Source organism: Halichoeres trimaculatus, unplaced genomic scaffold (assembly GCF_033239565.1).
Source record: "Halichoeres trimaculatus isolate MK-OKI-2021-1 unplaced genomic scaffold, fHalTri1.1 fHalTri1_scaffold_16, whole genome shotgun sequence".
Classification (NCBI taxonomy): domain Eukaryota; kingdom Metazoa; phylum Chordata; class Actinopteri; order Labriformes; family Labridae; genus Halichoeres; species Halichoeres trimaculatus.
This window is the reverse complement of record NW_027437194.1, coordinates 11254906-11281082: the sequence shown is the minus strand read 5'-3', so window position 1 is coordinate 11281082 and position 26177 is coordinate 11254906. Positions and strand designations below refer to the sequence as shown.

General features: G+C 43.8%; 2 protein-coding genes across 3 annotated transcripts; one reads left to right on the top strand and one right to left on the bottom strand.

Moving 5' to 3' along the window:
- Positions 1-813: 813 nt before the first annotated feature.
- apc (APC regulator of WNT signaling pathway) lies at positions 814-20689 on the bottom strand. 2 transcript variants are annotated; one of them, XM_074689808.1, is made up of 17 exons: positions 20475-20689; positions 12057-12212; positions 11179-11266; positions 10877-11084; positions 10478-10586; positions 10236-10349; positions 9980-10042; positions 9337-9393; positions 9161-9247; positions 8803-8980; positions 8488-8688; positions 8310-8405; positions 8052-8191; positions 7893-7970; positions 7599-7715; positions 7308-7522; positions 814-6800 (listed from the first exon to the last, which is right to left on the bottom strand). In XM_074689808.1, exons 2-17 carry the CDS (start codon positions 12189-12191, stop codon positions 1805-1807), a joined length of 6882 nt encoding a protein of 2293 aa, XP_074545909.1. In that variant the 5' UTR covers positions 12192-12212; positions 20475-20689; the 3' UTR covers positions 814-1804. The 2 variants fall into 2 exon arrangements, with proteins under 2 accessions (XP_074545909.1, XP_074545910.1); XM_074689809.1 differs by lacking the exon at positions 20475-20689 and adding an exon at positions 15640-15678.
- Positions 20690-21397: 708 nt separating this feature from the next.
- Positions 21398-26168, top strand: fktn (fukutin). Its single transcript, XM_074690733.1, has 10 exons — positions 21398-21636; positions 22355-22411; positions 22879-23079; positions 23209-23355; positions 23431-23561; positions 23674-23806; positions 23954-24083; positions 24191-24324; positions 24442-24566; positions 24657-26168. The coding sequence occupies exons 1-10, from the start codon at positions 21535-21537 to the stop codon at positions 24868-24870; spliced, it is 1374 nt and encodes a 457-aa protein (XP_074546834.1). The 5' UTR covers positions 21398-21534; the 3' UTR covers positions 24871-26168.
- The last annotated feature ends 9 nt before the right edge of the window (positions 26169-26177 follow it).

Sequence of the window (26177 nt, the reverse complement as noted above, 5' to 3'; positions counted from 1 at the left end):
CCACTGCAGTCGTCTCTGTTATAAATTTAGTGCTGCCTGAAGATATAATCTACACAGTCCAGGTTTTGGTCCCACTCTGTTGTTCAGTGATTATTCCAGACTCTGAATCTTTGTTGTCAAGTGCTGTCAATGATGGAAACCACTTATTCTTTCTGATTTTACTCCAAGGGACATAATTCATAGATTTATGAATAATTTGCTCACACCGTCTCTAATAGAGTGGAAGGTGATGTGTATAAAGAAGGGGCATTGATGATATCAGATGTCTCAGAGATGCAGCTATAACTAATTTAAAGATGATCTGTTTGTTCGCTGCAGGTCAGATCCTGAGTGTGATCTAACCTGAAGCAGTCTCTCGTTCAGTTGTTGTTTTGTAGGTTCTAAATATCATCTCAGAATCTGGGAGAAAAGCCAAAATTCTGAAGCAAAGTGGGGTATAAAAAGAAATTGAGTTCACTTCTTCCCTCTTTATACCTAATTTTTTATATCTTCATATGATTAATTCAGAGTTATCTTTACTTGAAATGAACACTGTGTCATAAGTCAGGGCAATAGGTAGCGACTATTTAAACATGTTTGACAAATATTTATTTGACCTGTCTACGTTGCCCACTTGCCTCTCTAAACTGTGTGAATCTGTGAAGTTTAGCTGGGACCAGAAATTGACCATCAACGTTTACTCCAAAACCTTGAACTGCCCCATCAACAGAACCAGAGAGCTTCATGTTTTTATTCAGAGAACAAAAAAAGACTTAAACATTTTCAGTCCCCCCCAAACCAAAGTTCACTCAAACACAAAAGAAAACAGAGATGTTCTGCTTTAAAATGTTTGACCTTTATTTTTCATGTTAAACGTTTCCTTCTCCACATAAAAACACAACGTTTCAGCCATGAGTAACACTGTCAAAAATCATTTTCTTTTAAATAATGTGCTTCAATGTTAAAAGGTTTTAACGTTATACAGCAATAACTTAGGTTTACAGTGTTTCTTGTTGCCAAGGCGATACAGAGCGGGAGGTTTTGTCCACAGACCAAAAAACACTAAAATTTACCAGAAACTTCCTGAAAGTGCTCAAAGAGCTCCTCAGAGATTAACGGCCAAAAATTTCCCCCTTTAAAAAAACAACAGTGAAGTTGTGGAAAAACTGATTTAACTTCAATTGTTAAAAAAAAAAAAACTTAAAGTGAAGAGAAGAAAAAACTGAAGATAAAAACAGACTGAAGATGAAAGTAAAGATAGGAACAGACTAAAGATGGAAGTGAAGATAGACACTGAAGATAAAAACAGACTGAAGATGAAAGTAAAGATAGAAACTGACTGATGATGAAAGTAAATGTGGAAACAGAATCTAAAGTCCTTGAATCAAAGCGCTGAACGTTTACAGTTTTCATTTCTTTATTTCCTATCAGACAACAAACCTTGGTCTCAGAGCCAAACCTGATACTACAGAAGAAGAAACACTGTTACTCTCATCATCGTTAGGTCACCATGGTAACTGTCATTATTAAGAGGGGTAGGACCATGCAGGGGCACAGGCAGAGGGGGCGGAGCTAAGCGCTACACATCATTTTAGTGGTATAAAAACATAAAAAGTTAATTTTTAAAGTTTTCTCTCAGCAATTAAAGAAGCTTAACGGTCATGTGAGAGGAGTAAGGGAAGAGAATGGGCAGGACTATCATTTCAGTACAGAATCAATTCCTGAAAAGTTCGATTCACAAACATTTTCTGACCGCAATATTTACATGTCCTCCACTGTGTGGCTGTGGTGGGTGCTTTGTGTTCAATAATTCCACTTCCTGTCTTTATACGGACGTCACAATATACGAGCCGCGCTCGCTGCTGCCCCCACCGCCGCCGCTGCTTCCACTGCTGCTGCCACCACCTTCCCCTCCCTTTGGCTCCCGTTTCTTGGTGATTGGTGTCGGGATGAGTGATGGACGGGTGGGTGTGGTCGATGAGGAAGTGGTGGTGGTGGTAGTTGTGGCTGGGGCGGTGACATCAGCGCTGCTCTTCCTCGGACTCGGTGTGTAGTTAAAGGGGCTGACTCGAGCTGCCACTGCACCGCTACGCTGTTGACTGCGTTGCTGCTGCTGCTGGGTGATGGGTTGGGGTGGTTGTTGCTGATGTTGTTGTTGACTCTGTTGCTGTTGGCGCTCAGGCGGTTGCTTGTCCTCTAGACTTTCGCAGCTCCGGCGCAGGTTAAGGTTGGAGGAGGAAGAGGAGGAGGAGGAAGGGATCTTGGAGGGGACAGGGTTGTCAATTACAGGCGGGGCATTAGCCGTGCTGGGGGAGCGGGCTGAACAGGAAGAGGATGAGCGTGGATTATTGACAGGACAATCCTCCAGACGGACCCAAACATCCTCTGATTTGTCGGTGAAACTCCTCCCCCCTAAAGCATCGCTGCTCCCACTCTTTGTCTTGCGCCAGGTTCCCTTGGACCTTGTGGCGCTATCCTCCTCGCTTCGCCCCTTCTCACTTGACTCCGAGGAAGCTGACAGCACTGAGGACGAGCTTCCTGTCCTCTTCCATGTCCCCACACGTGGCAGAGATGTTGAATGTTTGCCACCGCTCCCCCCTCCACCACTGCTTCCATTTTCTCGTTTCCAGGTGCCTGTGCGGCTAAACCGCGATGATGTTGCTTCCTGAGGGCGTGATGGACTCTCAGAGTGTGAGCGGTTGATGTCATGTCTCCTGGGTGTTGGTGGTAGCAGTGACTCTGGGCTGGATGGCGATTCTAATGGAGGTGCCACCACGGCAGATGCCCCCGACTCCTCAAGCTTCCTTTTCAGCGTCGGGCTCGGGGCTTCTTTGATGAAAGTTGACTGGCGGACAAGAGTGGGCTTCTCTGGCTCAGCCTTCTGCTTTTTGGCGGCCGTAGAGCTGCTGACCCGTGATGCGGACTCGCTTCGTGGGATGCCAGCACTCCTCACCACTCCACTCTGTTTGGCTGTTCTGGAGGCAGACGAAGAAGATGACGCGCTGCCAGGAGATGCGGTGCGAGGCAGCTGTGACAGCTTACTGCCTTTCTGATTGGCTGCTGTGGAAGAGCGAGAAGGGGTGGAGTCTCTAGAGGACCCACCTCCTCTGTCGCAACCATCACTACTACCAGGAGCTTTGGCCAAAGCAGCTGTTCTAGGTTTGCTCCGGCCCCTTGCTGCTGACTCAGTCCTTGGTTTACCTGTGATCAGACTCCTGTACACCTTCTTTCCACCTCTCAGAGCCTTTGCAGCCTCCTCCTCTTCCTCCTCCTCCTCCTTCTTCTTCCTTGCCTCGAGCGTGGTGCGTTCTCCACCCTTTAAGATCCTCCCTCCACGCTTCACCTCCTTCACTTCCCCTTCCTCCTCTTCTGCATTCTTGGTGACAGCTGGCAGGTGGAATGGCGAGCCTACAGACTTTAGAGACAACACAGAGTCTGAATCTGATGATGGCTGCCGAGAAAGTGAGGAAGCAGCAGCAGCGGCGGCATTCAGGCTGCTGACAATTGAATTGGCACCTTCCTGGATTGCTTTCCAATCAAAAGACTCAGAGTCTGGGGAGGCTGGGCTTCTGGGAGCCTCTGATGGCTCCTCCTCTGCCAGAATGCTCTCCTCTGGTTTGGGTTCAGGAGGGGGAGCAGAGGCTGCAACAGGAACAGCAGCTGAAACCTTCTTCTTCTTCTTAGGCATGGCAGAGCTGATGCATTCCTGCAGGAGGTCATCTTCCGAGTCGATGCTCAGTGAGCTGAGAGATGAGTTTCGTGAGAAGCAGACAGGTGTGTCCTCCACGTGAAATGCTTTGGGTGTGTAGCCGCTGGCGGCTGCGGGGCGGGGCTTCAGCTCTGCCTGTGAGGGAGGGGATGTGGTTGTAGCTTTGCCTCCTTCTTGACTTTCAGGAGGCAGTGCAGGGGCAGGAGCGAACTCCTTGTTGTTGTTCTCCTGGTCAATGTCGCTCAGGGAGCTCAGGGATGAGTTCCTGGAGAAGCACACCGGCGTGTCCTCGATGGCAAATTTCTGCTTCTCGTCGGATGCTGTCCCATTGGCTGCAGGTTTTGTCCGAGGAAAAACAGCTGCTGTTTGCTGCTTTCTTTTCCGGCCTTCTTCTTCTTTAGTTTTCTTTTCCTCTTCTTCCTTCTCCCCAACATCGTCTTCATCAAAGTCAAGAGAACTGAGAGAGTCGTTGCGAGAGAAGCAGCATGGTGTGCCCTCAATGGGTGTGTAGTGTCGTGGCGAATCGAAGGCGAACCCTGGCTTTGCTTTTGCAACTGCAGCTGTAGCAACATTGTAGGCCGCCCTCTGAGGCATCGGCTTTACCGGGGATGTTGGTTTCTTTTTCTGCTGAGCAGGAGGCGGTGCCAAAGGGGGAAGAGGTGGAGGAAGGGGTGGGGCTTGGAGTGTCTCAGAGTTGGAAACTGTTCTGATTGGTTTTCTTGGTTTGGCTTTAGGCATGGCAGCACTGATGCACTCTGCGAGTATGTCATCTCCATTCTCCCCCTCAGGGAGTCCTACCTGCCTTCTCTGGGCAGAGGTTGCAGGAGCTACAGGTACGCTGGCTGCTGTTGCCATCTCATTAGGCGGGGAGTCAATGGTGAGGTCACTGAGCGAAGTGGCGGTGGAAAAGTTGAGTGGAGTTCCTTCAACACAGTAAACTCTAGGCACCTCCTCTGGCGCTGGTGGAGGCAGTTCCTTCCTCTGCTGTGGCTGGGCACGGCTTTGAGGTGGGAGGAGTTTGTAAACAGGAAGCTGACTGGGTTTTCTTGGTGCAGCTTGTTGCTGTTTCTTTGGTTTCCGTGACGATTTAGGCATGGCCATGTTGATGCACGCCTCAAGGATCTCATTGTCGTCATCGTCATCAGATTCGTCTAGGATGGGTTGTGCTGCCTCATCTTTTCTCTCATCTTTGCCTACTTCCTGCTCCTCTTGCTTCTTCATTTCTGCTGTGATGTATGGCTCGTCCAAACTGAGCGCACTCAGACTGGAGGCTCGGGAAAAGCCGTGTGGCGTGCTCTCTGTTGCAAAGTGCAGCAGCACATCTGGGCTGCTCTCCTCCTCCTGCTTCTTCTTCACATTATCTTCCTCCTTGATTTTCTGTATTGCTGGTGGTAACGGTGGTGTCTTGGCACGGCTGGGTGGCATGGTCTGCCCTGGACTGTCAGGTAAATCGCTAGGGCTGACCACGCCACTTGGCACACCACTGCATGGCTCACTGGAGCGCACCGAGCTGGCAATGGAGGAGGTGGAAAAGCTGTCAAGGGAGCTGACAGACGTGCAGCGGCTGAACATCAGAGGAGTCTCCTGGGCGTACGGCAGCTCTGGAGGACTCTTAGGAGTCCTGGCACCCGATGATGTTGCATGGTGATGGTGATGGTGGTGGTGTCCATGATGATGATGGTGACCCCGTCTTCCACGTGTGGAGGGAGCAGCAGCAGCTGTTTGGCTCTCTGCTTCTTTCTGCTGCCTCTGCTGTTGCTCATGAGCGTCTTTCTCACTGACAGGAAGTGTTGGATAATCATTGCTTCCACCACCACCACTGATGACACTCCCGCCTCTCCTCTTCCTCCCAATGACATCAGCATCTTCCTCCTCCTCCTCTGAGGACAGTGAGGACAATGAGCTGCCTCTGGAGAAGCAAATGGGCGTGTCCTCTACACAGTACGTCTGTGTGGACTCCTGGTTGCTTTTGGATGCTGAACGATTGGCTGGGGGAGGGGGGCGGAGTTTGTTGGAAGAGGGTTGCTGTGGGGAGGGCACTGAAGGGGCGGCCGCATTTTCAGGCTTGAATAGCGGTTTTCGTGGAGCATCTGCTCCATACTTTAGGCTGTAGTCAATAGGCTGTTCACCTGTTGAGTCGGTGCCGTAGTTCACTGTTGCCGTGGATGCAACAAAGCACGGCGGGACAGACACCATGTGGCCACTGGTCGCAGAGTCACCGCCATCATTCCTCCTCCTCAGCCGGGCGTCTTGTTGGTCGTCCTCGTCACTCTCAATAGCACTGCGGTGGCTGGGACTCTGTCTTCCAGAGTTCAGCTGTTCATCAGAGTACTTAAGGCTGTAGTTAATGGGCGTGTCCAGCTCTGCCCCGTCATCATCCGCCATGTGGTTGGCACTGCGTATCTTGTGGGCCAGGTCTGCAGGATACTTCCTGTAGACACAGCACTTGTTGGCTCCATTCTCATCAGACAAGAATGGATCTGAAGACGGTTTTGTCTTGCCCCGGTTTCCGTACCCATCAGCGCTCGTCACACTGTTGAGGCTGTCACTGGATGCACGCACGCTGGGCGGAAACACAGGCCGACCGTATGCTGCATCTTCACTTGTCCTTTTTGATCCATCTCCATTCTTGGGGCTAGACAGCACCGGCGTGTTAGCATATGAGCGCGTAGTGCTTCCTGCTCCTCCAGTGCTGTTACAGCCCCGCCCCTTCCTGTGTGCGGCCTTGGGGCTCAAATTGTCAATGTTGTCAAAAGTTTCTGACAGCTGCTGGGCATCCAGCTCCTCAAACAAAGCCTTCTGCTTGCGAGCATGCAGCGAGGGGGCACCAGCGCCAGGGGACAACACGCTGGCATCCTTGTAGCGAGCAGGCCGGTTGGCCATCAGGTTGCGGAGGGCGGCTGCACTACCCATTGCAATCATCTTGTGCCGAGAGTGAATAAGGTTACGCAGCATGCCCACAGCGCCCAGTTCCCATAAAGCCTCTTGGTCTTTGGCATCCCTGGCAGACAGATTCCACAACGTTCCACAGGCATTGGACACGATGGTCAAACTGTGAGACTTTAGGTGCTGCAGCAGAGTTGGCAGGCAGCCATGTTCACGCAGGATTTGCCTGCAAGACAATCCACAAGGAGATGTTAGAGCAGTGTATGTTTCTGTACAGGGGTTCACATGTAAGTAGGGGTGGGAACCTTTCACATTTGAAACGATAGGGTACCGATGCCCGGTACTCAAAGGTACCAATTTTCAGTACTTATGTGTGTGTTTATGTGGTAATAAATATTAATTTGTTTAATAATAAAATATCAAAGTTTTTGAATTCATACATATTCATACAGTCAAACATATTCATTTCTCAAAATATAAACTTGCAATGCTGTGTTCATGTCCAGCATAGAAAATCGCCTACTCCCCCACTCACTTACAGTCACAAGGATGGGTTCAGGTACCGAAACAGGGTACCTTTGATTTTACGTAAATCAGTACTCCGTGCTACTGTTGGAATTCAGTAGGTAACTACAAAAGTACCTAATTCGGTACCCATCCCTAACTGCAAGGTGTTTATTCTTGTGCAGTTCTTAGTGTGTGTCCCTGCAGATGTTTATGAACAGGTGTTTACCTGTGTGCCTCGTTGGTGGCAATAAGGCTGGAAACATTACGCAGGATTCCTCCTCCGCTCTCGATAATTGCGAGAGTGTTGGTGTGGCTGCGGTGGGTCAGTGTTCCCACCAAGAAGGCAAGTGCTCCGTCCACAGCGCAGATGTCTGCCTTGTTTTCAGTGCAATGAGCTGAGAGGTTCCAGAGCGCACTCAGTACAGACTTCAGGGTGGACTCCTGGAGGAGAAGATTGAACAGGTCATGTAACCAGAAAGAACAAAATCTGACTAGCATTAAAGGGTCATGTGTTTACCTTCTGAACCTCGAGGGCGCAGCCCATCAAGGCTCGCACGCTGCCCACTTCACGCAGCGTCTTTTTACTGTTCACATCTGCACGCCACGACAAGTTCCTGAGTACACTTGCTATCACCTGAGGGCAGAGAGTGAGAAAGATAGACAGAAATTCAAACCAGGAAACACATTGGTTAACGGGTAATAGTTACTGAGTATTGGTTACCAGCTCCTTCTCTACATCTCTCTGAATCAAGGTGACCGACCTCAGGAAGCATATAAAATCAGTATAGTAGGTAGATTCATGTGACCATACCTGTTGCAGGTCTTCGCTGTCAGATTTCAGCTGGGCAACCATCGCTCTCATGCAGCCCTTCATGGAGCACAGTGTGGCCTGATAATAAAACACAGCACTGTGATCAAGTTTGTTTCCCAAAAACGAATGACTTAAAAAAACATGTACGTGTTCTCTCACCTTATTGGCCACATCTCCAAAGGTAAGGTTGGTAAGTGCCATGCCAGCATAACGTCTCAGCGTCACGCTGTAATGATCGCTACTCAGACCAAACATCTCACAGTCAACCTGGAGTAGCTCTGCGACCGCCTGCAGACCACCTGCAGGAAAAAAAAATACTCTGGCTTAAACAAGTTGGTCAGTGTGATTAACTGTCAGTCAGAGTGATTAACAGTCAGAGTGACAAAGAGAAGGATGAACAGTTGCTAAATGGCTCACCTAGTTCGTTCATTGCATGGCGATGTTCTTCATCGAACGACAGCTTCATCAGGACGCAGACCGCGGGGCAGATCTGATGCTCTACTGGAGACGGCACTGAACACAAAGAAGTTTCAGTTTTAACCGAGGAACAAATAGTCTGAGATTCTGATTGGCTGATTCAGGTGATATCACTCACTGGGGTTGTCCTCCTGGTCTACGCCTCTCTCATGGTTCTCCTGCCAGCTCCAGCATGCCTCACAGTAATGACGCACCTGTTCCAGCAGGTGGAGCACCCTGATCTCTCTGCGCCCTCGCTTATCATCTGGCTGGCTGTGAACAATGTTGTGCAGTGCTGCAGATGCTCGAGCACGTGCCTCTTTACTGCCCCGAGAGTTACCTTGGCAACAGAACAGTGACAAATTGAGAACACTGTTCAATGGGCTACGCATAGCCGTATTACATTAGTTCACACAAATAATGATAATTATATGATACAGGTAGAGGTGGTCACCTAGCAACAGAGAGTCCTTATCATTGCCATGGAGCAGCTGGATGAGCAGAGGCAGACAGCCGGACTGACGCATTGCAATGCACGAATCTTGAGAGCTCGACATGGCTAGCAGTGTCCGTGACATGTCATCTTTATCATGAGTCCCTAACATAGACAGAAGACTATACACCATCTCCACCTGCAGGGGGCGACAAACAGATTCGTTTTTTCACAGTGTACACCATCTCCATCTGCATGGGAGAGTTTGAAATCTATGAACAGGTAAGAATTTTAAATTTATTTACAGGTGTGTGTGAGTGTGTGTGTGGGGGGGGGTTCTTCAAAAGCACTTAAGGTTGCAGGTATCTGTAAAGTGTACCTTGGTTCCGAGGTGGCTGGTGATTCGTCGAGGCACAGAGTAGCTTGCCTCATTGGCTGGCTCCTGGTCCAATCTGCTGGTGGAGCTCTGAAAGGACAACAGCACCAGGGAATTTAACAAGCAACGTTTTAGAGGTAAACAAAACAGAGAGGAACGAGTATGGTGAAAAATCTCACTTGAGCTGCAGCCAATCCAGAGCCAGGACTTTCACTCACTGCTGGAATGTCCTCCACCTGAGACAGAGAGAAAAAGAGAGACAGAGACCATGACACAGTTCTTCACTGTTGCAATACTTCCTGCATTCTGCTGGAGACATATAAAGGTGTCCTCCTACAGGCCCTGAAAGCTGCTGTCATCAATCTATAGTTAAAAAAAGAACCAGAGCCTGATGGGTTTCAGCCATAGTGCTGCTGGATCTCGCTGCTGCTTTGGACACACTCCAACATGGCAAACTGGGAGAACTGTGAGAGACTGTTTGGTGCAGTACTGTGGAGTCCTTCAAGGCTCCATCCTAGGGCCTCCACTGTTTACCATCTCTAAGCTTATTAGTCACCATCATCATGCAAACAAAATGCCAGTCTGCATCACAAGGTCTGTTTCCTGTCCCCAGAGCTGGAACAATGCACCTCTTTCAACAACTCACAGCTCCTTTAAACCCAGGCAAAATACCACAACATAAACCTGCCCAGCCTCATCATTATGTATCTGACTTACAGTGAAAAAGCACAACTATTCATCTTATTCATTTAAAACACAGGCATAACAAGAATTAAACCGACACACTGTGAATTAAAGTAACTAACACTGAGGTTGGCTTACCTGCAGACGAGCTCCAAGCCTTAGGATGTCCTTCTCTATCTGCTGAATACGAGACACACGAGCCTACACACACAAACACACATCTTGGTGTCAGCATACAGTCCAGGGTGCCTAGTGTAGAGCATGTGCTGCATGCCCCCTGGTGTGTGTGAGTGGTCACTGACAGAAAAAGAATGTTCTCTGCACATCTAATGTAAGCTTCGTGTTATGGTTTCAACTGAGCTCTCCCTCTCTTCCCGTCTCAGGCAAGTCTTACCTGGGCCCTCCTCTCCATCTCCTGACAGGAGCCCAGTTGCTCCTCCATTGCTGAGCGGATCTGACGAGCTTCAAACTCAAGCTGACGACGACTCATGTCTGTCTGTAGAGTGAACTACAAACAACACAGTGTCAGCCCAACAGCAGCACAGCATGATTAATATGTAAAGAGGAAACCTGCTGACACCTCAGAGTGAAACATTTGACAGTATGAAAACTGCGTCTGACTCTTAAGAGCATTACATTTTCAGTGAGCGGCAGGCTGTCGATCCTCTTGGTAAGATTCTGCAGCTGAGCATAGTACCAGTCCTTCTCCTTCTCCTCCTTCTCCAGCTCAGCCAATAGGAGAGACCTGTCACACAGCAGCAGCCAATCACAGAGAAGGTCACACACAGGGTCTGGGACCATTACAAAAGTGACAAAACTATATAGCTGGACAAAAGCAGATTTGGTACAAAAGGTAGTCAAGGCAACAGCATTAGCCTTAGTTGAAGAATTAGCAGTATCAGGAGTAGTAGTTATAATATTAGTAGTTACAGCAGTCACTAGTAAAAGTAGTTGTTAGAGTATCAGTAGAGGTTGTTGTGGAAGTAGCAATAAAAGTTTAGTAAATGATAATAGTTGTAGTACTCTCTGCAGTACCTTTCCTTCTCAAGTTCCTCCAGGCAGCGGTCATGGCTGTCTCTGCCTGCAGATGGCAGCCCTCTCCTGGGAAAGGCAGCAGGGTTCAGTGGGCCTCCAGCTGCTCCTCCTGGAGCTCCAGATCCAGAGGAGGCTGAGCTGGAAGAGGAGGACGGGGGCTGAGGAGGCCTCAATCTGGGTTTAAAACCGGCAGATTCCAGGCTCATCTCTGGAGTTCAGGAGACACCAGGTTAAATGTTAGATGTACTCATACAAACACACTTTGTTCTGTGTGTTAGTGTGTGTGTGTGCGTTTGCTCTACCTTTTAGTCTCTCGATGAGCTCCAGTTGAGATCCAGACGCCTCTCCAGACTCCTCCTCAATGGTGCCTTGAAGCTGCTTCAGCACTTCCTGTTTGATCAGTAAACAAACAGCTTGAGTGACATCACACAGTGTGTAGGAAATCACAGCAACACAGTCAAAACACAGCCGTGACCAAAAGTTTTGGGAATGGCACAAATTTTGTTTTCATAAAAGTCATTTTTCACAGCAGGGAAATACTTTGCAGTTAATTTCAATTCATCTTCACAATCTAGAGGTGAAACCAACCGCCACCTTAAAAACAGAGGCAGCAAACCTCATGAAAAACAAAATTTGTGCCATTCTCAAAACCTGTGGTCATGACTGTACTAGTGTCAAAAAATACCCCAGGGCCACAAACAACCAAAAACAAATATGACACCTCCCTCTACCTCTTTCTTTCTGTCCATCTCTCCCTCAGTTTCTCCTCACACTCTGTCCTGCCCACTCCTTTAACTCTGTCTCTGCCGCCTCCCCTGTCCCTTTGTCTCTTGCCCTATCTCTCTATCTTTCGTCTATGTCTTCACTCACCGTGATGAGCCGACAGCGCTCAAACAGCGACATGATGCAGACTAACACTCCTACTGTCACTGAAACTCAGCTCAACCACAAAAAAACAGGAAACAGGAAACGGGAAATGGGAAGCAAGTGTATCACGGAAGAGTGACCGTTTAAAACAATAAAAGCATGACTGAACGACAATAACACAAAGACACATGAGTGAGTCACTATTTTTGTTTTTAGTCCAACTGTTGGCCATAACAATTCTTTCAAGCAGTCAGATGGACCCAGAACCCTGCAGTTTCTGTTTTAATGTCGATAAAGTTTATTCAAAGCTGACCTTCATGTTGGAGGCCTCAGTCTCCAGTTTGGTCAGGTGGTTGGAGTTGTCCTGCAGCTCCTGTCGTAGGTTAGAGTTCTCCATCTTTAATACCTCCACCTGCCTTAGCAGCTGGTCATATGACGCTGCTGCCATGATGGACAACCCTCTGCTGACCTGCAAGACACAAACCACAAACATCAGCACTTGGATACAAGAGAAACTAACTCTTAATCAGTCTGACTGATTCAGAAAAAGGTCAGGCAATCAATGAAAAAATCATCAAAACCAACATTTAAGGCCTCAAACCAACTGTGTTAGAAGTTTTTGCCTAAAACTGCCATATCAATTATTTAACACACCCCCTTCCCCTTGTTATTCTGTCTCTAATAATACAAGATCCCCTCAAAATACACGACTGGCTGCACAGTTACACAACAGGCAGCCAGGTCTCACAAAGCTTGAAGGCTGCCAGAAAACTAGCAGAAAAAGAAGTAGCCACATGACACTGTCCCATCCAGTCCACTACACTGAGTATGTTTACTATGAGCTTAGTGAGCATGCGATCACATGAAGCATAGCTGGATCAACAGATGTAGATAAAGTGATTGCTTGGACTGGGGTTGGATTTCACAAGACTCGGGAGGTCTCTGAAGATAAGTATCATGAAAAAAAACTCAAACACCAAGCCGACAGTACAAAGCAATATAAAGTGAAAGTCATTTTCTACAGTAGCACTGCCGAATTAAAGAATATTTATTTTGCGTGCCAGAAATACAAGTTTTATTATTTTTTTCCCCTTTTTTCTTCAGATTTTTTTTTAAACAAATGTTTCCATTCTTGCTGACGTGGGTTTTCAGTTCCATTGTTTTAATAAATAATACTTAATTGTTTACCTATCCATGTTAATTTAAAATACTTGTTTCAAAATTGTACAAATATTTATAGAATAAACTGAGCAGAGAATGGGATAGTCATGCATTAACCCAAATCAAAGGAGAAGGTTCAATTAATCATGGTTTTGATTTTTGCCATAACCACCCAGCTCTACATAGGGATGTCTGTCTATCTCAAACTGAGTCTGACACATACCTCTTAATCCGTCTGACAGGTCTCTGAATGATTTCTCTGAATAATGATATCTCTAAATCAAAATGATATCTTGAAGACAATCATCTTAATAAATCTCTAAAAACATCTCTTAATATTTCTTAAGATATCTAAAAGATAATGATATCTTGAAGGGTAATTTTGTCTCAATAATATCTCTTACTTAAGTATCTTGATTATCTCTAAATAAAAATATCTTCCATATCTGTCAATGAAAATAATATTTCTAAGAGTTCATGTCTCTCAATGTTAATATTACTAATAAATGACATTAAGATCTTTCAATCAGACTGGTGTATTTATATAATTATATCTAGAAAGATGTCTCTTAATGATATATAACTTTAAACAGGGCTCTACAGTATTTTTTTTTTTTTGCTTACCAGTCACTGTGGCTAGTTATTTTTTTTAGAGTGACTAGCCAATCAGCATTTTCACTAGCCACACTTTTGATGTTGGATAATTATATTTAATATGACTGAAGCTGACTACGACATGCTAACATTTACTTGATGACCCCTGTGTACACTTAAAAATAAGACTACAAAAACGTGTAATGCTACAGATCATTATCAGGTATTTAGCTCTGGTAAAGTTGTGCTCCTTTGAAAAATGCAATTTATTAAGACAAAGTAACAAAATGAGTAGTATATAATTGTATACAATAAAAATGGTGAAAAAGCACAGGAGATGAATTGAAAAGATAAAAAATAAACTGAAAACGCCTAGCAAGAAATACTGTAGGTTCAAATATTTTCTCATGACATTTTTCATGAATTGAGTACTGTATTCCCCAGATTATAAATTGCTCTGATGTGAAAGTCCCATCAGTCAAAATATACGTCATGAAGAGTAAAAAAAAACATACATAAGTTGCACTGGACTATAAATCACATGTATTTAGATTGGTTTGGTATGTTTACAGTATTTCCAGAGAGAACTATTTATGATTGTAGGAGGTTTAAATATTCTCCCTACAGCACCTCAAAGCTGTGACCATAGTTAAGTTTCAGTTTCTCTTCCCTATGTACGCTTTTCTCACACCTGAACCGAAACAAAAATATATTTAACTATATTGATCTCTCTAAATGATATCTCATAATGATAAGGAATTCTATCAATATCTCTGAATAATTGTATCTTAAATGATATCTCTTGATTATATAGCTGAAGGATAATTAAATATTGACATAATGATATTTCTAGATGATAGTGATAGTGATATCTCAATAAAAGTGATATAGCTGAAAAATTATGATACTTCTTATAATATCTCTTAATGATAATACTATCTCTCAATGTTAACCATACCTGTAAACTATTGCTGTATCTCTGCGATGTGTCTGAACAATATTAATAGCTCGAAATGATCGTGATAAAGCTCATCTCATGGATTCTCAAAATGAAAATGATATCTCTTAATTTCAGTGATTCCTCTGAAGAACATCTTTAAGGATATCTCTAAATGATATAGATATAACTACATGATTATTATGTCTCTAAATATCCTTGACTTCTCTAATCAATAAAATCTTTCAATGACAGTAATTTCAAAACGACTTCTCTGAATGATATCTCTCAGTCTGACAGGTGTTTAAATGCCATCTTGGAAAAATACCTCTTAAAAATGATATTTTCTAAACGATAAGATCTTTAAATGATAATACCTTTAAGTTTTATTTCTAAATGACTTCTCTAAATAATAGTGATATAACCTAGTTATATTAAGTTATATTTCTAAATGTTAATGCTAAATGACAGTGACGCCTCTGTATATTTTGTAATGATAACTCATATCGAAGACTCTTGATACCTCTAAATAATGTCTCTAAATGACATCACTTAATGATGTCTCTTAGTGACATCTCATGTGCTGTCCTCTCAGTGTGCCTCGGAGCAGAGAGTGAATGTGGTCAGTGGTTTTAGAACAGTGCTGCAGTTCTTCCTCACAGGACTGCAGTAGCAGCAAACAGTCTCATTCCTTTCACACTGATTTAGGTCTTTATGGGTTATACTTAACATGATTACAACAGCATCTATTATTGATCATCCATTTCCCATCTTCTTTTTCTTTGCATCCCCCTCCTCTGTCTCCTCCCTTCATCCCATGTCGGCCATTTTCTTTCCCTCCTCACTCTTCACTCCATCACATCCACCACCCTCCTTCTCCCTCTCCTCCTCCTCCACCTCCTCCCTCCATCACAGGACACAAATGACAGTAAAAACCATCTCAGAGGAGGGGAAAACACAACAAAAAACAAACAATGGAAGACATTTAACACCACCCCCCCTCCTTCCCCTGCATCACCACCAACATCCCCTGTCCTTTCTCCATCCTCACCCCTCTCTTTCATCGCTCCTCTACCACCCCTTCTCCCCTTTTTACTCCTGCCAGCCTCACTGGCTCATCTGCCCGAATGAAAGCAGAGACACAAAGAACTGGGAATAGAAGAAAAACAGTTTCAGGATAAAGAAAGAGAAAATGGCAGCTCACCCCATCGCTGAAGCCTCCATCACCCTCCCTCTCTCTCTCCCTCTGTCTGACAGAAGGCAGTCAGCTGGGCGAACAAGCAGCCAATCAGGAGCAAGAGCCACAGAGAGAGACAGAGAGGGAGCAGGGGGAGGAGGAGGGATGGGTTGCGTCTCCCTCCTCCTCCTGCTCCCAGCATGCTTTGCAGTGGCTGCTGCAGGCAGACTGACCGGGTTACTGATCCACATACACACACACACACACACCCACACAAGCACACACACTCGGAAACACATAAATACACATAGAAACAAATAAACAAACAGAAATGCATAAATAAACAGATACAGACACCAACAATGCACACACACACACACACACATGCACACACACACACATGCACACACACACTACAACAGCCGTGAAGACATTTAATCCACACTCTCTTGAGTTGTCAGTGAATTCTCTGCTCTTCATTATTTTGAACAGGAATGAGGAGTTTCAAACTGAATTTGTGTTTTATTACAAATTCCATCCAGCATACGGGAATTCACCAAATAGTCAGAAATTAACCAAGAATAACAACAACTAAAACACATTTATCTGTTCAGGAATAAAAGTTTATAACTGCAATCTGACAATCAAATATAAAATGCTCACCTTTTTTTCTACTTCTTTGTAAAACAGTACATTTTTTAAATTTATGATAACAACAATAATTATATTTCAACATTGAAGATATCATTAAGATTGATGCACCTACTGAAGAATTAACCTTTAAGAGACATAGAATTGATAAAAAGTAAAATCCTGTTGATTTAGGACAAAAACACAACTCATCAAACTTATCAGGGATGAAAAAGGTGACAAATATCTGTGAATTGACAGATGGTTGTAAGTATTCAAACCTGCTAAAGAAGCAGTGCAAACATTAACCCTTGAGCCCAAGAGTCCCCGATTTACGAGGCTCGGCAAACACAACGTGCAAAGGTTGCACGAATTACAAAAGAATATCTTGATCTTGCATATAAATTAAAAAGCAGAACCCAGGATCCACGACTAATCCTTTTTTACATGCCACAAACACAATCAAAATAAATAAACGAATCATGACATTTTAAACATTTAACCCTGATATGTCTTTTTCTGAATAGGGCAAAAATACTCTTTTATTGCTGGGTGCTGTCTTCATTTACTCTTTACCAGTATCACATATTCTCGTTAACAAATCTCACAAGTTTTACCTGTACTATTACACCAACATTATTCAAATAGACCTTGTGGTTGCAGAGGTATTTTTTAAAGGGTATGCAATTTTCGAGCCGAGACTCGAGAAATCAGATCAGGGTTCAAAGGGTTAAGGAAACCGCAGTTGCATCTATTATACAACATTAACAAAGCATTTTTTATTGCTGTTCCATTTTCAGTTTTTGTACACTCCATACCCCTAACGTCTTCTTCACCACAGCTTTCATCCATCTCTTCTTCACTGATGATTTCTAAAAGCAACAACAGGAAAATTTCATAGCAATTCACAGCTGAGTACTGCAGTAACTGGCACTCATTTCAGCCAACAACCAACCAGATAGTATGTTTAACAGAAAGGCTGGCTTGCTAGCCGGACTTCTAATCCTTCTGCAATGTTTTCACTGAAAAAATACGTATAATAGCTACGTGCTTCGTATTGCGACAAAAAATAGCCAAGTGCTGCTGTTCCCTTTGTGATTATGTAAAATGTGACTATGATGTCTCCATCAAACACCAAACTGCTTTGCTAGCTTACAGAGACTGTGAGGAGGATCTGTTTAAGTCGGACTGCAGCAACACCTTTTAGCCCTGAGTAACATACACAGTGTAGTGAAGACGTGACTATAACAAGTAAGAAAGGTGATTTAAGTGACTTTGAACGTGGCATGATTGTTGGTGCCAGACAGGCTGGTCTGAGTATTTCAGAAACTGCTGATCTACTGGGACTTTCACGCACAACCATCTCTCGGGCTTACAGAGAATGGTCCCAAAAAGAGGAAATACCCAGTGAGCCGCAGTTCAGTGGCAGAAAAATGCCTTGTTGATGCCAGAGGTCAGAGGAGAATGGACAGACTGGTTGGAGCTGATAGAAAGACAACAGTAACTCAAATAACCACTGGTTACAACCGAGGTCTGCAGAAGAGCATCTCTGAACGCACAACACGTCTAACCTTGAGGCAGATGGGCTACAGCAGCAGAAGACCACACCGTGTGACCCTCCTGTCAGCTAAGAACAGGAAACTGAGGCTACAATTCACACAGCAACACCAAAACTGGACAATAGAAGATTGGAAAACGTTGCCTGGTCTGATGAGTCTGGATTTCTGCTACGTATTCAGATGGTAGGGTCAGAATTTGGCAACAGCAACATGAAAGCATGGATCCATCCTGCCTTGTATCAACAGTTCAGGCTGCTGGTGGTGTAATGGTGTGGGGGATATTTTTTTGACACGCTTTGGGCCCCTTAGTACCCACTGAGCATGGTTTAAACGCCACAGCCTTTCTGAGTATTGTTGCCATCCCTTTATGAGCACAGTGTACCCATCTTCTGATGGCTACTTCCAGCAGGTTAACGCTCCGTGTCATAAAGCTGGAATCATCTCAGACTGGTTTCTTGAACATGACAATGAGTTCCCTGTACTCAAATGGCCTCCACAGTCCCCAGATCTCAGTCCAATAGAGCACCTTTGGGATGTGTTGGAACGGGATATTCACATCACGTATGTGCAGCTGACAAATCTGCAGCAACTGTGTGATGCTATCATGCCAATATGGACCAAAGGTACATTACAGAAGGCAAAAGAGTTAAGTAGCGCCGGTGTTTGAAATGTGACAAAAAGAAAACTTTGAGCTTTTGTGCCGTAGTTAAGTAGCTGTCTTTATTTAGCGCTACTGACAGAGTGTTTTTCTGAGACATGACCGTAATGTGTAACACTAGTAAATCCTGGTAATGTCCTGCCAGTGCTCATCTACCAAGCAGAGCTAATGTAACCTCACTCAAATTCAAATTCAAGATAAGCTTTATTGGCATTGAAGTTTTTTAAAACATGTTGCCAACGCCAATGTTCAATTAAAGGATTAAAAAACAGATCAACAATCAAACATGTATTAAGGACAAAAAAAGGTGATAACATTAATCAAAAACAAAAAACTAACAATGATGTTTTCTGCTCAGTCTTCATTTTATTGATACACAGGCCACTGCAGTAGAACTGCAGCATGTGAGTTGATATGAACATTAGAACACACAATTTAGACCCTGTTTAAGCCAGGAGCTTGTATTTTAGCTTGTGCTGTATCACTCTATTATCTAGCTTTCTTCTGTCCTTTCTCTGTTTGACAGTTAGGCTCCAGTGTCCACCATCACTACAAAATTAATCACAGAAATTGTTTTGGGGAGGTGAAAAAAAAAGTCTCTCTTCTCAATACTAAACTTTGTCAGCCAGCGTGGTGTTGTCATAGAGACTTTGGTGTGCCGTAAATCAATCCAGTCCTGCCCGGCCCTATGAGGAATCTAGTCGCATTTAGGAATATCCTATACTGGAGCTGATTATCACCTTTTAGAGTGTGGATTACAATCATCTTTTTAACTAGATGGGAGAGTTTTTCAAGATCACTTGGAAAGTCTGTACAGTCCCTTTAATCTTTAGCAAAAACTAAAATATGGGTCCAACAGGAAGGTTTACTTTAGTTAATACCTTGATGCTTGTGTATTTCACATTGCCTGGACATGCCGAGAGTAACTTCATGAGGTAAGATGTGCAGTCTTCCTTTTATGTTTTACTGGAGGCAAGACCTCTTCTCTAGAGAGCATGCATGACACAGTCATGCAACAGCAGCATGACCAGATGACCAGGGCAATTTAACCAACAGAGAAGCACACATCATAAAAAAGACCACAAAAGGAAAAAGGCTTGTATGTCTGCTAAACAAGAGTAGATAACTTATTGACACTAAGGTTAGCAGATTTATGACAACTGAGCTTGCATGGTAAATTAACCTTCACCCCCACCCAAAACAATGCATTGCAAATCCACATGAATCACAGCAATAATCCATTTTAGAACCAAACCAGCTAATTTCACTTAACCTTGATGAGTTTGCACCATGAGAATTGTCAGTTACTACTACTACTTTAGTTAGTATTGTTGATAGAGCAGAAAGTTATGCTAAAGTATCATAGTCAGAAGTACTGCAGTATTAAAGTCTGTTATGCTGCAGTATTATAGTAGGTTATACTGCTGTATTATAGTCAGTTATGCAACAATATTATGGTCAGTTATACTGCTGTATAATAGTAAGTAGTGCTACAGTATTGTGTTCATTAATTCTGCAATATTATATCACTGTAAGTAATACTGCTGTATTATATTATGGTCTGTATACTAAAGTATTATGGGCAGTAATGCTGTAGGTCAATGCTCAGTAATGCTGCAGTAATACGGTCATGAATACTGCATTATTATGGTCAGTAATGCTGCAGCAGTACACTGCAGTATTTTGTTCAGTGATACTTAAGTAGTAGTAGTAGTAGCAGGAGTAGTGTTCTGAGGTGTACTGCAGTAATTTTGCTGTACTGTACACAGCTGGACTGTTATGTAGCAGTAGCTCTGTTAGCTAGCTCAACACAAATATCTCATGCCGGCCAAAACTAGCCCGCTTCTTAACTTTCCTTAACCCACAACAGACCCGTCTGCTATGTCGGCCTGGATGTCAGCAGCAGGCTCTGATGGGAGCTGGATTTCCAGTGTATCCGGTAGCCGTCACAGGACACCGACATATCACCATAACAAACAGTTAGCGAGGAGCTAGGTTGGCTCGGCCGTTCTTACCTGCCCGTTTTAGAAACGACCAAAGTTTGGCTTCAGACAGCGGCGGCTTCACGGGACATCTCCGGGGAAACACCTCACCGACAACCGGACCGTCAGAGGCGGCGGAGGCCGCTCATGTCTCCGGTCAGAGCAGGAAAAGTTAAACAAAGTCCACGAGAAGTTTTCGCTCGGCCTAAAGGCTGATGCTGTCCGCCATCTTGTGTGTGTGTGTGTGTGTGTGTGTGTGTGTGTGTGTGTGTGTGTGTGAGAGAGAGAGAGAGAGAGAGAGAGAGAGTGTGTGTGTGTGTGTGTGTGTGTGTGTGTGTGTGTGTGTGTGTGTGTGTGTGTGTGTGTGTGTGTGTGTAAGCGTGTTTAATTTAGAATTTGAAAAATCAAGTGTTATTTTTTTTAATAAACAAATATAATTTAAAAAATCTTCATAAAGAGCAAAAAGTTATACAGAAGCACTGAGCAGATGTTTAATTTACTCTGTTTTGTTTTGCTAACCGATGGTTTAAGAATTTGGCAAAGTTCTCATGTTTCTCATTTGATAAAAGAAAATGTTCAGTGTATCTAGAAATAAAAGGCTGATTGTAATATAGGTCATGCTGCTGTAGTATCAAGTATCTAAAGAATAAAAGGAATTTGACTCTGGTTTGTACTCTCCCTGTACCATTATTTGTGAATACACACTGAATATTACAAAAATGGAAAGAAAAAAAAAAAAGACAAAGTCCAAGTGGCAAAACCGATGAGTTATCAAACGAGAGCAAAAAAAAAAAAAAACAAGATTGTGAGTTGATTAAAAACTACATGTTTCTGTCTCTTATTGTGAAGGTTCTCAAGAAAAGTGGCGTAGTCTCAATTTTGTTTTCCTTCTGCAGCAATGCTTTTATTTTGAAGGTATGTAAAGGACCCCTTTCCGTTTCCTCGTTGTAGTTGTTTACAAGATGGCGGTGCATCTTCACGGTACCCAGTGTTCGGTGTTTTTTCCGTGGTATTTGGTGTCTCCAGCCATGAATTGGAAACACGAGCTTTGGTTTTGACGTCATGAAAACAGGTGTAAGTGCAGGGTAACCGGATGCCTCGCGTGAACCGGACAGCCGTGTTGTTTCTGCTGATTGTGAGCAGCTCCGTGTTTCTGCTGTTTCAATTGTATTACTACCGGAAATACGTCAGCAAGGTGAGAGCGGAAAAACCATACCTGTATGTCGCTTTTTGTATGTAACAGTTTATAAATTGAGTGTGATCTGGGGAGCACTTTTAGATACATTAAAATTTGTAATAAAAGAGAATTTAACCTGTAAATTCTCTTGATATTTACAAAAAAATAAAAAATATTTTTTAAATTGCCTGCAATTCAACACAGGCTGTCTGTGATGTGTATAAAAAAAGAGTTTTACTGGTACTCATTAAACAGATTCAGCAGATGAAACAAAGTGTTATTACAATTGTTTGTCTGTGCTGGACTGTGGAGGATGATTCTCTGTATCTGAGGGGAATAAAAACACTCAGAGGGTGCGACCAAGGGGTTTAGAAAAATGAAACCTATGCAAAAGTGCTATATGTTGCTGTTTATCGAGAATCCACCTGGGGCAGGCTGGTGTAACCGGCACTATGTACAGACCAAGCCAAAAAAATAAATACAATGATTTTGGCCATTTATTTTAATCTTTTATTTTTGGGCTTTGTCTACATACTTTTACTTTCATTTTTAATATACGTTTTAGATATAATGAATTTTAATGAGAACTGATCATAAAACTGAAATTTAAACAGGGAAAAAGCACAGCAAAGGGGGCATGTTGGCATGATACTAGCATGCTGCCTTAATGTCATCAAAAACCAATTAACAATGAATTTCTTGGATTTTAAATTTCTAATCACTTTTTCTTCTTCAGCCTGGCCCTCACATCCTGAGCCAAACAGGTCACTTGACCGCCAGTGATGTCCAATGGGTGAGTATAATTTCAACAGTAGCACTGCCGTTAGCCTCACTCTTCATCAGTAGCATCGCTGCCAAAATCACTGTTAGCACAAGAGCATGAGTGTTCATATCATTACCATGAAAGAAAGCATCATTCACTATACCGAAGTATTTACAGCACACCACTGCCTCCTTCATCTTTGCTCTGAAGATGTTGTTTGGCAATAGGGCTGGTGACAAACTCACCTTTACTTCGTTGCTAAAGCATGTACTGAGCTTCAGGTGCGTCTCTGAGATGTTTTTCCCTCAGGTGTGTCCCCCTTAGGTGTGTCCTTCAGGTTTGTTAGGTCACGGATGGTTTTATTATCCCTATAGGGACATTAGGACTCTGATTGATTGGTTTTGACCAATCCCTGCTCATCACTCCTGTCTTCAGTTTAGCTATTCTTGTTGTGATAGCCATCTTTATGGTAACCATCCTGCTCTCTCTGGTTTCAGCAAACACTGAAGAAGTTTTTAGCCCTAGCCCAGCGCTTCCGGCTGCCATTGTTCCTGGCTGACACTGCTGCCTTGACGCTGCTCTCCCAGGATGCTTTGCGGCAGCGAGACCGGCTGGTGCGTGAGCCACACTGCACTTTCCTGTGCACTGGTCGTCCAATCACATCGTTTGCTCTTCATGCAAACCTTTGGAAGTTCGAAGTGAGTGTTTTTACAGAGCCACAGAGAAAAACTTTGTGTTTAAACACACCTGTTCTGTTTATCTGAAGTGTTTCTGTTTTATCAGTGTACATCCCAACTGACACTACAGGTGTTTTATCTCTACCTCAGCCCAGCTTCCTCCTGGCTGCAGAACAGAAAGGCTTTCAGGTGCTGCGGGTGCAAGGACACGACCCACGACTAGCAAGTCTCGACACCCTCTCAGGACAGGACATCCCCCTGCACTTCCTGTTCCGCCTTCATGATCACTTTATCCAGGTAATTATGGAAACATCACCTGTGATGGTTGTCTTCGCCCAGGTATTCAGTGATGTCATAAGTGTGTTTGTCCAGGTGGTGTTCTTGTACGAGCGAAGTGGGAATTACCTGTGGTTTGGAGCGTTACGGCTCCGAGCAGACATGGATCGAAGCTTTGCGCCGTTTACACAGCTCGACTTCGGCCGCGATGCAGGTGCTCTGGACAGGTGAGGTCCATCTGGTGATGTAATCTGATTGACAGAAAAAATAAACTCTGTCTGGAATAGTTTATTGATACACAGATAATTATTTAGCTGTTTGTGCTCTCTCTCTTTCCAGACAGGAGCTGGTCCTGACAGTCCTGGATGGCCTTGACGTTCGAATTCCTCGTAACATTTCCCGCTTTCTGTATGAGCAGCAACATTCCCGTTTCCTGGAGTGCCGTTACCATGAAGCCCGCAACTTTCTTCAGGTAGGACTGAGCAGATATTTTGTTGATTTTATATTTCTATTTTAAACATAAACCCTATATGACTGCACACGTGCTTAGGAGACTTTCACGTTTCATCTCTCTCCATCTCTGTCATTCTCTGCATCTTTTCTCTGCGTGTGAATGTAGCTCTACCCTGAAGACTCATCTCCTGAGGCTGTGGACTTCAGGAGGAAAGTAAAGTCTTTACTCCATCTTGCTGCTCGAACCCTGGCTCAGCTGGACATCCCATTTTGGCTCAGCAGCGGCACCTGTCTTGGTAACATGCTAATGACATATTAGCCAGCTATAGTTGTGGTGTGAGACCTGCTGCATGCTAACATCTCAGTGTACAGACCCTGACTTCGGGTGTGTGTCACTCCTCAGGATGGTTCAGGCAGTGCAGTGTCATCTCGTACAGTCGGGATGTGGATATTGGGGTTTTCATCGTGGACTTCAGGCCTGACATCATCACAGCATTTAGGAACGCAGGCCTGTCCCTCAAACACAAGTTTGGAAAAGTACAATCTTAACTTCAAATATTAACCTTTAATGATGAAAACTAGTTGGTTACAACAGTATTTGACCATTTAATCACTTCATTTTATATGTCCTTTGTTTTTTATTTTGATTTACAGGTAGAGGACAGCCTTGAACTTTCTTTTCTGAGTGACGACGTCAAACTGGACATTTTTTTTTTCTACAAGGACGGAGACATCATGTGGAATGGAGGAACACAAGCAAAAAGTGGCAGGAAGTTCAAGTAAATACTTTGGGCTGTGACATCACATGTGTGAGGTGGGTTGTGACATGTTTGTTGTTGAGTAAAGTGTTTTTTTTTGTTTGTTTTTAGGTACATCTTCCCTAGTTTCTCACTCTGCTGGGCGGAGCTTCTGGAGCTTAAAGTTCGTGTTCCGTGTGAAACTCTTGACTATGTAACAGCGAACTATGGCCCCACCTGGAGTGTACCTGTAAGGAGCTGGGACTGGAAGTCTTCCCCAAGCAATGTGCAGGAGAATGGAGTGTGGCCTCTATCAGAGTGGGAGGAGCTTATCCAAGTGTACTGATATAAAAGCCAAGTAGAGACAGGACAACAAATTTACAAAGTCTACAAATATGGGAGTCAAAGACCTGTGACACTGTTCATTGCAGTGAGCCTGACTGACAGGTCGTAGCTGAGTGTTCTCCATGGTAATAATGCCACAAGTGTGAGATCTCAGTGAATCCCATGTGATTGGATGTGACTTCAGAAGATAAACAAACATGGAGGGTGATGAACATAATAAGGCTGCCATCCTGGCGTGTGTTCTATCAGAAGAAGAAAATATAAAAAAAGGCTGAATAAAGCAAGAAATGATTTTCTTCCTCGATATTCCACTAAGCTCTGAGTACATTCATGTTTACAATTGCTGCCACGTTCACCACTTGCAGTTACAGATGTTTAATATTTGAAATTCTGATCAGAGAGGCTCTGAGGCACAAAAAAGTATTATTGACTCCACACACCTCAGGAATATTTTAACAAAAACAAGTTAAAACAGTGATTCAGGTCAGGCATCACTTGGTGAAGAAAATCACCTTTGAAACTTTACCAAAAGCCACCTCTGTGTGGTTAGACTCCAAATTAGTCTCTTTTTAATCTAAATCTGAACCATTTTACACCACGTTTCCATTGAAACTCAAAACAGACAAAATAGTGACGCATGTGTTTATGTAATAGAGGCGATCTGTGTATTCAGTAAAAAGAAAGTGTTTGTTGAGTGTTCAAGAATCTGTACTAATGTTTTCAATACAAACTGATCCTCAACAAGTAAAGGGTCATGGTAATCCTAAATCCCAAGAACTGTTTGTCCGGCACTGACTCAGTCCCCAAAGATCTCTATGTTTAAATAAACTGCAGCTCCCAGAGTGTCCACTAGAGTCTGTCTTCAGCATTGAGTCAGTCCCTATAGAGCGCCAAGTTAAAACAATTTCTGTAACTGTCCTCTAGAGTCTGTCTCCGCCAGTTATTCCCATGTTAAAATATTGAGGACAGATGAATTCAGTGATCAGCAGCTTTATTGGGGTGTGTAGAAAGGTTTGGTTGTTCTTACAGTTTTTGATTCATCAGGTCACATTCAAAAATAGAAACAATTTTATAACATGCTTCAATGTTTGCATACAGAGTAGACTTTAAGGTTATGGAGCCTGATGGTCTTGACTTGTGTCAGATCTGACATCAAACTGGGATGAGGATAAGCACTCCTCTTAGGAACTAATCACTGGTCTGTGATTGTCAGAGGAGATGTTTATCTCTGATGGGACTGAAAGTTGCTGCTGTTGGAGAATTTTTTTGTTTGTTGTTACCTCCTGAGATTCACTCCGAGGTCTGAGT

Excerpts from the sequence above, each read along its gene's own strand:
- apc (XM_074689808.1), bottom strand. The coding sequence starts at position 12,191 with ATGGCAGCAGCGTCATATGACCAGCTGCTAAGGCAGGTGGAGGTATTA. Across the intron at positions 11,085-11,178 it reads GCTCATCGAGAGACTAAAAG|AGATGAGCCTGGAATCTGCC; the intron begins GTAGAGCAAACG and ends CCTGAACTCCAG. Across the intron at positions 7,523-7,598 it reads GCGCCCTCGAGGTTCAGAAG|GAGTCCACCCTGAAGTCTGT; the intron begins GTAAACACATGA and ends CTTCTCCTCCAG.
- fktn (XM_074690733.1), top strand. The coding sequence starts at position 21,535 with ATGCCTCGCGTGAACCGGACAGCCGTGTTGTTTCTGCTGATTGTGAGC. Across the intron at positions 23,562-23,673 it reads GATGCAGGTGCTCTGGACAG|ACAGGAGCTGGTCCTGACAG; the intron begins GTGAGGTCCATC and ends CTCTCTTTCCAG. Across the intron at positions 24,084-24,190 it reads CAGCAGCGGCACCTGTCTTG|GATGGTTCAGGCAGTGCAGT; the intron begins GTAACATGCTAA and ends GTCACTCCTCAG.